At 50.3% G+C, this 12,237-nt stretch overlaps 1 protein-coding gene across 2 annotated transcripts in view; it reads right to left on the bottom strand.

Annotated features, from left to right (window-relative positions):
- The window catches only part of LOC141052640 (TGF-beta receptor type-1-like), a 184,007-nt gene extending 174,841 nt beyond the window's left edge, over positions 1-9,166 (bottom strand). The window contains exon 1 of one of the 2 annotated variants that reach the window (XM_073549861.1): positions 8,918-9,166. In XM_073549861.1, coding sequence (XP_073405962.1) covers positions 8,918-9,014 — 97 coding nt within the window. In that variant the 5' untranslated portion in view covers positions 9,015-9,166. The remainder of the gene's footprint in view (positions 1-8,917) is intronic. The other variant, XM_073549860.1, reaches the window with a different exon arrangement.
- Between the last annotated feature and the right edge of the window lie 3,071 nt (positions 9,167-12,237).

The following is a 12,237-nucleotide window of genomic DNA, read 5'->3' as shown; positions in this document are numbered from 1 at the left end:
CACATCTGGCAGTAATGGTTAAGCGCAGTACTGAAAAATATGACTTTAGGGCATCGTGGTCAGGGGTGTATTTATATATATAATTACCTCACTTGGGGTTTCACTATGTTTATACTGCTGTGACTTCTCTGGCATTTATTACTTGCACTGTCACTTTATTTATTTATATGGTAATTCATTACTAAGCTTGTTCCCAGTTGCTGCACTGTTTGGTGTTGTACCCTTGTTGCACCTGCTCTTGTTTAAACTGTCATGAAAATAAAATGATACCTTTTTAGTGTCATTTTATAGTAATTACCGTATATACTCGTGTAAAAGCCGAGATTTTCCAGCACATTTTTTTGTGCCGAAAATGCCCCCTCAGCTTATACACGAGTCATTGTGAAGAAAGCCAGCAGGGGAGGGGGAGCGGTGGCAGGAAAAGGTGGCTGTGACATCATACTTGCCCTCCTTTGCAGTCGCTGAACGTCCCCTGCATCCTCCATTGTCCCAGGGCTGGTGGCTTCTTCCTGTCTTCAGCAGTCACATGGTACCGCTCATTAAGGTCATGAATATGGACGTGACTCCACTCCTATGGGCATGGAAGAATATTCATGACCTTAATGGGCGGTACCACGGAGGATGCAGGGAGGATCAGCGACGGCACAGGAGGGCGAGTATGAATGAGGAGGATGGGGGATCACAGGAAAGCACAGAAGAGCTCGGAGGACTGGGGGAGCACAGAAGAGCACGGAGCAGGACGGGAGACGCATGGAGGAGGACAGGGAGCTGAGCCATACATAGAAGGATGGGACCGGGGAGCCAAGTCATGCATACTGGGAGGTGGGGAGAGCCTCACAGAGCAGAGCAGGGATGAGGGGACAATGCATACCTGGCTTATACTTGAGTCAATAAGCTTACCTAGTTTCCCGTGGCAAAATTAGGAGCCTCGGCTTATACTCGAGTATATACGGTATTAATAAAAATTAGATTTTTATCTTTTGGTGGATTGATTATTCTTGCAGGTCTACAATTCTGTGGGAGTATATCCATAGCTATTGCTACTGGTGGTTCGGGAACTCTAACCTAGAGCCACAGCTTTCATAATGTGTTCTGTTCTTAAGAAATTGTATTACATTATCTGAGACATTACCTGTCTGAATCCTGCTCATATAGGTACTGTACACATGACCAGGTTTTTAAATACATCAGTTAGGGACTGCTCTGAGATGGGTTACTTTGACGTTGGGTAGAGCGGCTTAGTATACATTTTTTGCAAAAAAAGTATCAACCAAATACCCTGTTTTTTTATCATCTTTTTACTAGCACTTGCTGTTTACTGTTACTTCTTTACAACAGAGTATTTTTATACGTTTGATTTACTGTGCTTTCTATGTTTCAGTCTTTTGGTGGTGTGAACACTGTCCTACAGACTTGCTCACTGTGTGCATTGCCCATGTGTTTGTATTATCCGAGACCCGTAGCATCTCCATTTTTTGTGATCTGGGGTTGGGTGACGGCTTATTTTTTGCACGCTGAGATTAGTTTTTATTGACACCATCTTTTATCGCCCATTATTACATTTTAATGTAATGTCTCAATGCAATGTTGCGGTGACCAAAAGAGTAATTCTGTGTTTTGACTTTTTTTTCTCATTACACCGTTTACCGATTGGAATACTTTGAAGCACAAGCATATCATTAACTGAAAATAAATATTAAACAACCACAAGACAGATTTCATCACCTAAGGTATCATATTAATCAGTGCAAAGGCGCCAACCTGACACTGTCACCGAGCACAATCCTGCTGACAGGTTCCCTTTAATGAGATTCTCGTGCTTTGGGGTGGCCTGTGGTGGAGGTCTTTATGTGGTGCTCTGCTTAGGTATTCACATTGATGGCTTCTGACAGGTCAGTGATCCTTCGTCACATCCAAACACAAATCAGGTGTGAACAGGTGCCTACCTAGAGTCGCCAACTCATATACAATCAAGCAAGGCTGCACTCTGTAGCACTATAGCATGCAAACATGAAATATGAAAATTGAATTGCATTACTGCACTGGAACTATGAAAGATTGAGGATTGAGTTGGCTATTCTAGGTAAGCACATGTTCAGACCTGATTTTTGTTTGGATGTGACGGTCAGTTTTTTTGATTAGTTGTTGTTCTGTCCTCACTAATGAAGCAGACTTCATGTAGCTATACATGCAGCTAAACTGCTATACCGAGGGTCCAATAAGGGAGACTGTAGTTGAATCTGTATTTTATTGAACGTGGTGGTATATCGATGCGATGAAACAGTGATGCTGACACAAGGGGAGGAGAGGAATGAGATGTTTCCAGGATGCAGGCAGAAGGAAAAATGGCGAACTGGAGGGAAAAACTGGGGGTGGACTAACCATGATAGTTTGCAAAACTTACCAGGGTGCCTTGCAACTTTCCCAAAATGCATTGTGAAGGGAGGTGTAGGGATTCTACTCGCTCAGGTGCAGCGGGAGACAATCAGGAGGCAGGTGCCTTTAAAGTTCATGGGGTTTATTGCATCATAAACCCATAAAACAAAAGAAATAGCCTTTAGCTCAGGCAAAATACATAACAAATGTCCAGTCCTTTAGGCTCAGTCCTGGAGCCAGAACCCACACGGGAGACTTCCCCCTCCCCACATACAACCCCGTGTTTCAGGAGCAGTCTACATTATAAGGGTATAGCCACACCCACGAACCCAGCAGCTGACTGGTCACGTGACCTCACCACAGGTCTTTGCCATACATTAGCAACATAGTGATATTACTTAGGGCTTACATTAAAGAGACAAGTCGTCTCTGAGACACATACCTCCCATCAACTATACAATCCTTAGCCATGCCAGAGGGAAATAGAAAATGAAACTAAAAACACACAATAACACTGCAGTTATGACTCTAGTCACTAGATGGAGCCAAAAACAATGAAAACATTAAATCTATGGTAGAAACTGAATATTCTGGATATTCACAGCAAATCATTGTAAATATATAAACAAGCAGATAGTCAAAGATCATGAATTAAATGTCGGAGACAGAAAAGTTGTATTAGGCTGGTTTTACACTTGCCGTGCTTTTTGCGGCCCGATTTACGGGCTTTATTGCCATGATTTTGTGGTCTCCCACAAAAACCTCTCTCGGACCGCCGTTTTTCCCTACTATAACAAATACCAGGGAAAAAAACGGCGATCCGCAAATATGGTGTACCGCAAAAACAACTTAACTTTGTTTTTGCGGTACCACTGAAATGCATTGCGGCCGTGTCCGTAAGCTGTGAAAAATATCAAGCAAGCTTGATATTTTTTCACGGCTGCAAATACGGCCCTCACAGCCATACGGAGAACAGCAATCCTACTAATTTTTGTGGGCCGATTTTGCGACCCCATATAAATCTATTGGGGCCGCAAAAATGGCCAGCAAAAATACGGTAAGTGTAAAACCAGCCTAAGGGCAGTTTCACAAGTCCAGATAATTCCGGTACCGGAAAAAACGGTACCGGAGATATCTGTGTGGATACGTGGTACCTCCGTGTGACAACCATGTGCCGCAAGTATGCCGCATCAGGACCACACGGACGGCCGCCGGGGAAGAAGCGCTACAGTAAGCGTTGTTCACCGGCGGCTGGTGCTGAACGCGGCTGTCATTCTTCTCTCCTGCTCTGCTGGCAACAGCAAGCAGGAGAGAAGAATGAATGAAAACCCGACGTGGGGTCCCCCTCTGACGTTAACCCCTTATGACCACACTTGCCACCACTACAGGGCAAGTGGGAAGAACCCGACAAAGCTCCAGAATAGGCGCATCTAATAGATGCGCCTTTTCTAGGCAGCTGCAGGCTGCTGTTTTTAGGCGGGGGGGGGGCAAGATCAATGGCCCCTTACCAGCCTGAGAATAACAGTTCCCAGCTGTGAGTTTTGCCGGGTTGGTTCACAAACAGAGGGGGACCCCACGTTGGGTTTTCATTCATTCTTCTCTTCTGTTCGGTGTTGCCGGCAGAGCAGGAGAGAAGAATGACAGCCGCGTTCAGCACCAGCCACAGGGGAACAGCGGCTTACAGTAGTGCTTCTTCCCCGGCGGCCGTCCGTGAACACGGAGGACAGTGTGAACTGTTCTCCATGTGCCGCGTTCAGCACATTTTGCGGACTGTGCACTCCCACAAACACGGACTCGTCTCTATGTTTGGCACGCGGACCGTGTGTCCATGAAAACACGCTGACATGTCCGGAGGTGCAGAGACACATTCATTTTAATGTGTCTATATGTGTCAGTGTCTCCGGTAAGTGAGGAAACTGTCACTACACGTACCAGAGCCATGGACGTGTGAAACCGGCCTTATTATTCTGACTGAGCACTCCATCCCTTAGCCACAGGCGTTTTTAATTGCAACAGGATCATAACCCTTCATTGATATTTAGACTTTAGGAGAGTATTCACATTAGGTTCCCAGAGAGCTGTAGACTAAGAGATGATTGGTATTATTAGGTCCTGGTATACGAGAATCGCCTTACCGTGGCTACCAAGTACACATGAATTGGCCAATTTATGAGCTAAGCATTCTCAGTTTTTCATATTTCTAGTGCAGTAATGCAATTCAATTTTCACATTTCATATTTGCAGCTTTATTAGTTTGAGTGATCCTTTGTGACCTGCCCCCTATTTTACATACTGATTATTATATGTATTGAGAGGGGAAAAAAAAAAAATAAACCTTCAGCAGGCAGCGGCGCCTGCGCTGCAGCATGATCGCATGTATAATGTGCATTGTGTTATTTAGCAGAGCACCACATGCAGATCCCACCCCCCCGAGCACAAGCATTTCATTAACTGAAAATAAACATTTAACTACTGCAAGACGGATGTATCACCCAAAGTATCATTTTAATCAGTATAATGGCACCGACCTGACAGTTTGTGTAGGTTCGCTTTAAGTTAGTGCTGTAGTTTTTGATAGTGTTCAGTATAGCGGAATTATTCGGTTATGATGCAGTGCCGTATTTATCCCTTGTACATTGGATCCTGTTCAGTAACATGATGGTGGTTATACTCCTAGTAGACCGAGTGAAGGCCCTGCACACCGAAAGGCATTTTGAGATGCTTCAAAAAGGATGAATCAGGATTTGGTCTCCATTGGATGCACAGTGGTGCAGCATCACGCAAGACATCTAGGCCATATTCACTGCATTACATATGGCCCTTGTGTGTGGCGGCATCTATCCCTTTGGGTGGTTTATTATTGCTGTATTAGTTGTGGGCTATCAGGCTTATTAAGTAACAATATGGTGACATTTGTAATTAGTAACTAAATGACTGTTTATCACAATGTTTGCTATGAGAGTTATATTTTTATCAGTTCTTTTACACTGGGGGCAGGAGGTACCAGAACGAACATCTTTATAGGATCTAGAAAGTAGAGGCCCGGACATATGAACATGGCACCTGTAACTAATGTGATATGGAATAATGCAACAACCCCTTTAAATGAGGTTTCCACCATCAGGAAAGCTGCGCCAAGCTCACTACAACCCCACACCGGGCAGGTCCTCTCTCTTGGATGGTCCTGTGGTGTGGCACGTCACAACTACAACGTGCATCCCAGCTGCAACCAGTGAGCAGGGCCGGCGTTAGGGGCAGGCAGACAAGGCAGCTGCCTAGGGCCCCCACTCCCCCAGGGGTCCCCAGTTAGCGGCACATCATGCAGCCGCTATGGGGCCCCTGTGAGGCAGGGGGGCCGCCTGCGCCGACTCCCCCCGCCACCGCATTGATGGAGGAGAGAGCGTCAGCTGACCGCTACCTCTCCCATCATTCTCCGCTCTGCCTTTGACACAGTGGGACGTCATCGCACACTCACTGTGTGTACCAGGCAGCGCAGGAGACAGGAGAAGCGCAGGAGACAGGAGAAGCGCAGGAGACAGGAGAAGCGCAGGAGACAGGAGAAGCGCAGGAGACAGGAGAAGCGCAGGAGACAGGAGAAGCGCAGGAGACAGGAGAAGCGCAGGAGACAGGAGAAGCGCAGGAGACAGGAGAAGCGCAGGAGACAGGAGAAGCGCAGGAGACAGGAGAAGCGCAGGAGACAGGAGAAGCGCAGGCACGAGGAGTGTTGTTTTCTTTTTCTAATGTAACAGTGACTGTGGGGCCATTTTCGGGGGGGGGGGGGATGCGGGCTGTGCTGTCCGTACACCATGGGGGGCTGTGCTGTCCGTACACCATGGGGGGCACATTATATTCTATGGGGGAGGCTGTGTTATGTAATATGGGGGGGGATACATTATATTCTATGGGGAGGTGGGCTGTATTATATTCTATTTGGGGCTACAATATATTCATTATATTCTATGGGGGGTGACCGCATCATACTCTATGAGGGGGCTACATTATACTATATGAGGAGACTACATTGTATTCTATGGGGCTGCATTATATTCTATGGGAGGCTAGATTATATTGTATGGAAGCTTCATTATACTTTATGAGGAAGGCTACATTGTATTCTATGGAGGGGCTACATTATACTATATAAGGGGCTGCATTATACTATATGAGGAGGGCTGCATTATATTCTGTGGGGTGGCTGCATTATACTATAAGAGGGGGCTGCATTATATTCTATGGGGGTTGCATTATATTGTATGGTGGGGCTGCATTATACTCTATGGCAGGGATGGGGAACCTCAGGCCCCAGGGCCATTTACGGCCCTCGATGACCTTTTATCAGGCCCCCGGGCAGATTCTCAGGTAACGCATTCTTGGGCCGGGAGTTTTATTTTGATTGCCACAAACGCATTAATTTCTTCTTGCTCTGTCTGTTAGCACACACACGCAGTGTTCATTAATGAACACTGAAGGGCATGCAATGAAAGATTACATCCTGACACCAGTGCCAGTCAGGATGTAATATGTGGGCGGAGTTTGTACGGCCCCCGAAGGATGGTATAAATATCCAAATGGCCCTTGGCTGAAAAAAGATTCCCCACCCCTGCTCTATGGGGTGGCAGCATTATACTGTATCAAGGACTATGGGGAATACATTATACTATATGAAGAACTATGGGGTGCATTATACTATGGGAAGTGAATTGTACTACATGGATGACTGGCGGTGTATTATACTATATAGAGCACTATGAGGAGTGTATTATACTATATGGAGGACTGAGCAGTGTATTTTAATATACGGAGGAGTGAACTATACTACATGGAGGGCTATGGGGAGTGAACTATACTACATGGAGGACTATGGGGAGTGAACTATACTACATGGAGGACTATGGGGAGTGAACTATACTACATGGAGGACTATGGGGAGTGAACTATACTACATGGAGGACTATGGGGAGTGAACTATACTACATGGAGGACTATGGGGAGTGAACTATACTACATGGAGGACTATGGGGAGTGAACTATACTACATGGAGGACTATGGGGAGTGAACTATACTACATGGAGGACTATGGGGAGTGAACTATACTACATGGAGGACTATGGGGAGTGAACTATACTATATGGAGGACTATGGGGAGTGAACTATACTATATGGAGGACTATGGGGAGTGAACTATACTATATGGAGGACTATGGGGAGTGAACTATACTATATGGAGGACTATGGGGAGTGAACTATACTATATGGAGGACTATGGGGAGTGAACTATACTATATGGAGGACTATGGGGAGTGAACTATACTATATGGAGGACTATGGGGAGTGAACTATACTATATGGAGGACTATGGGGAGTGAACTATACTACATGGAGGACTATGGGGAGTGAACTATACTACATGGAGGACTATGGGGAGTGAACTATACTACATGGAGGACTATGGGGAGTGAACTATACTACATGGAGGACTATGGGGAGTGAACTATACTACATGGAGGACTATGGGGAGTGAACTATACTACATGGAGGACTATGGGGAGTGAACTATACTACATGGAGGACTATGGGGAGTGAACTATACTACATGGAGGACTATGGGGAGTGAACTATACTACATGGAGGACTATGGGGAGTGAACTATACTACATGGAGGACTATGGGGAGTGAACTATACTACATGGAGGACTATGGGGAGTGAACTATACTACATGGAGGACTATGGGGAGTGAACTATACTATATGGAGGACTATGGGGAGTGAACTATACTATATGGAGGACTATGGGGTGTAAACTGTAGATGTGCTGCTGATAACATGATACTGTATGGGGACAGATTGATCCATTAGTGATCATTCTGTCCCCATCATTCTTTCTCAGCCGGGAAACAAGTGTTGAATGTTTTCAATATTGTCGTTCACACTCAGTTAGCGTCCTGAACTCAGCGCATGTAAATACAATCGAAATGTTTCTGCGTGGTGTGCAATATGATAGCATTTGGGCCCCATTTTAAACTTTGCCAAGGGCCCCCCTTTACCTAAAATAGGCCCTGCCAGTGAGCTCCGCAGCTGTACCAGCCACCTCACCGCCAGATCAGGGGTTACCGCAGTGATGACATCACTTATGGGTTCAATCCCACCAAGGGCAACATCTGCAGGAGTTTGGAAGTTCTCCCCGGGTTTGTGTGGGGTCCTCCATACCTTATACTGTGATCCCCACTAGGGACAGTGTGTGTGTGCTACATGTGAGCAGCCGACCACCAAGCTCATAGCAGGAGGGACAGTGCTTGCTGTCTGCAACTTTACAGCGTTTCTGCATAGTGGAAACCCCCTTTAAGTGGATTGAAGAGTTAATCCTCTTGGATGAGGAGGACAGTCTCCACAGCATGTGACTAACAGATCCCCCCCATACGTGCCATCGCCACACAGCACTGCCACAGGAAGCCCCTCACACAAAGCAGACCCCAAACACAGCCTTATCCCCGCCTGGGCCACGGCCATGTAGCCCCGGACACCACAACCCGGATTACTCACCCGCACTGTCAGGCAGCCATAGTGCCAGCAGCAGGCAGAGCCAGGGCAGCCCCAAATAAGCAGGCCCAGCCATCATCCGGACAACGGCCGTGCCCATAACATTACCGCTGCGCTCGATCGCTTCCTTCCTGGCTGTTGTCTCGGGGTCTTCCTCCGTTTTACTGCATCGCACTTTTCCGCTATGGAGTCACCCCTCCCTCTCTGACTGCTTCCTATTGGACGAGTGAGCCAGGACAAGTATCCGGCAGTCCTCGCCCATCACAACACAAGCTGTGACGTAAAGCACCGCGCTCCACCCATCATGGACCTGTGCGAGCACGACTGGTGACGTCAGAACGTACAGGGACTGCTGTGCTGCTGGGGCAGTGCAGACTAGAGCGCGCCACTGTAGTGAGGGGAGTGGGATTCATAGCTGAGTGGGGAAGTGGTCGCCTGGAGCGTGATACCGAAATGTGCTCGGTGGACGTACAGCCCTGCCGTGCCTGGTGTGTGATACCACTATGTGCCTGGTGGACGTACAGCGCCTGCCGTGCCAGGTGTGTGATACCGCAATGTGCCTGGTGGACGTACAGCCCTGCCGTGCCTGGTGTGTGATACCGCTATGTGCCTGGTGGATGTACAGCGCCTGCCGTGCCTGGTGTGTGATACTGCTATGTGCCTGGTGGACGCTATGTGCCTGGTGGACGTACAGCGCCTGCCGTACCTGGTGGACGTACAGCGCCTGCCGTGCCAGGTGTGTGATACCGCTATGTGCCTGGTGGACGTACAGCGCCTGGTGTGTGATACCGCTATGTGCCTGGTGGACGTACAGCGCCTGCCGTGCCTGGTGGACGTACAGCGCCTGCCGTGCCTGGTGGACGTACAGCGCCTGCCGTGCCAGGTGTGTGATACCGCTATGTGCCTGGTGGACGTACAGCCCTGCCGTGCCAGGTGTGTAATACTGCTATGTGCCTGGTGGACGTACAGCCCTGCCGTGCCAGGTGTGTGATACCGCTATGTGCCTGGTGGACGTACAGCCCTGCCGTGCCTGGTGTGTGATACCGCTATGTGCCTGGTGGATGTACAGCGCCTGCCGTGCCTGGTGTGTGATACCGCTATGTGCCTGGTGGACGTACAGCGCCTGCCGTGCCTGGTGTGTGATACCGCTATGTGCCTGGTGGACGTACAGCGCCTGCCGTGCCTGGTGTGTGATACCGCTATGTGCCTGGTGGATGTACAGTGCCTGGTGTGTGATACCGCTATGTGCCTGGTGGACGTACAGCGCCTGCCGTGCCTGGTGTGTGATACCGCTATGTGCCTGGTGGACGTACAGCGCCTGCCGTGCCTGGTGTGTGATACCGCCAGGTGCCTGGTGGATGTACAGCGCCTGCCGTGCCTGGTGTGTGATACCGCTATGTGCCTGGTGGACGTACAGCGCCTGCCGTGCCTGGTGTGTGATACCGCTATGTGCCTGGTGGACGTACAGCGCCTGCCGTGCCTGGTGTGTGATACCGCTATGTGCCTGGTGGACGTACAGCGCCTGCCGTGCCTGGTGTGTAATACCGCTATGTGCCTGGTGGACGTACAGCGCCTGCCGTGCCTGTTGTGTGATACCGCTATGTACCTGGTGGACGTACATCCCTGCCGCGCCTAGTGTCTGATACCACTATGTGCTTGGTGGACGTAGAGCGCCTGCCGTGTGATACCGTAAAGTGCCTGGTGGACATGCAGCACCTGCAGTGTCTGGTGTGTGATACCGCAATGTGCCTGGTGGACGTACAGCGCCTGCCGTGCCTGGTGTGTGATACCGCAATGTGCCTGGTGGACGTACAGCGCCTGCCGTGCCTGGTGTGTGATACCGCTATGTGCCTGGTGGACGTACAGCGCCTGCCGTGCCTGTTGTGTGATACCGCTATGTACCTGGTGGACGTACATCCCTGCCGCGCCTAGTGTCTGATACCGCTATGTGCTTGGTGGACGTAGAGCGCCTGCCGTGTGATACCGTAAAGTGCCTGGTGGACATGCAGCACCTGCAGTGTCTGGTGTGTGATACCGCAATGTGCCTGGTGGACGTACAGCGCCTGCCGTGACTGGTGTGTGATACCACAATGTGCCTGGTGGACATACAGCGCCGGCCGTGCCTGGTGTGTGATACCGCAATGTGCCTGGTGGATGTACAGTGCCTTCTGTGTGATACCGCAATGTGCCTGGTGGATGTACAGTGCCTGCCGTGCCTGGTGTGTGATACCGCAATGTGCCTGGTGGATGTACAGTGCCTGCCGTGCCTGGTGTGTGAAGCCGCAATGCGGCTGGTGGACGTACAACGCCTGCCGTGCCTGGTGTGTGAGACCGCAGTGCGCCTGGTGGACGTACAGCGCCTGCCGTGCCTGGTGTGTGATATCGCAATGCACCTGGTGTGTGATACCGCAGTGCGCCTGGTGGACGTACAGCGCCTGCCGTGCCTGGTGTGTGATATCGCAATGCACCTGGTGTGTGATACTGCGGTGCGGCTGGTGGACGTACAGCGCCTGCCGTGCCTGTTGTGGGAGACCGCAGTGCGCCTGGTGGACGTACAGCGCCTGCCGTGCCTGGTGTGTGATACCGCAATGCGCCTGGTGGATGTACAGCGCCTGGTGTGTGATACCGCAGTGCGGCTGGTGGACGTACAGCCCCTGTCGTGCCTGGTGTGTGATACCGCAGTGCGCCTGGTGGACGTACAGCGCCTGCCGTGCCTGGTGTGTGATACCGCAATGCACCTGGTGTGTGATACTGCGGTGCGGCTGGTGGACGTACAGCGCCTGCCGTGCCTGTTGTGTGAGACTGCCGTGCCTGGTGTGTGATACCGCAATGCGCCTGGTGGATGTACAGCGCCTGGTGTGTGATACCGCAGTGCGGCTGGTGGACGTACAGTGCCTGGTGTGTGAGACCGCAGTGCGCCTGGTGGACGTACAGCGCCTGCCGTGCCTGGTGTGTGATACCGCAATGCACCTGGTGTGTGATACTGCGGTGCGGCTGGTGGACGTACAGCGCCTGCCGTGCCTGGTGTGTGAGACCGCAGTGCGCCTGGTGGACGTACAGCGCCTGCCGTGCCTGGTGTGTGATACCGCAATGTGCCTGGTGGACGTACAGCGCCTGGTGTGTGATACCGCAGTGCGGCTGGTGGACGTACAGTGCCTGGTGTGTGATACCGCAGTGCGGCTGGTGGACGTACAGCGCCTGTCGTGCCTGGTGTGTGAGACCGCAGTGCGCCTGCTGGACGTACAGCGCCTGTCGTGCCTGGTGTGTGAGACCGCAGTGCGCCTGCTGGACGTACAGCGCCTGCCGTGCCTGGTGTGTGATAC

Source organism: Dendrobates tinctorius, unplaced genomic scaffold (assembly GCF_039654945.1).
Source record: "Dendrobates tinctorius isolate UK_male_01 unplaced genomic scaffold, ASM3965494v1 ptg000162l, whole genome shotgun sequence".
NCBI classification, from domain to species: Eukaryota; Metazoa; Chordata; class Amphibia; order Anura; family Dendrobatidae; genus Dendrobates; species Dendrobates tinctorius.
The sequence above is the reverse complement of the archived record's forward strand: the minus strand, read 5'-3'. Positions and strand labels throughout refer to the sequence as shown.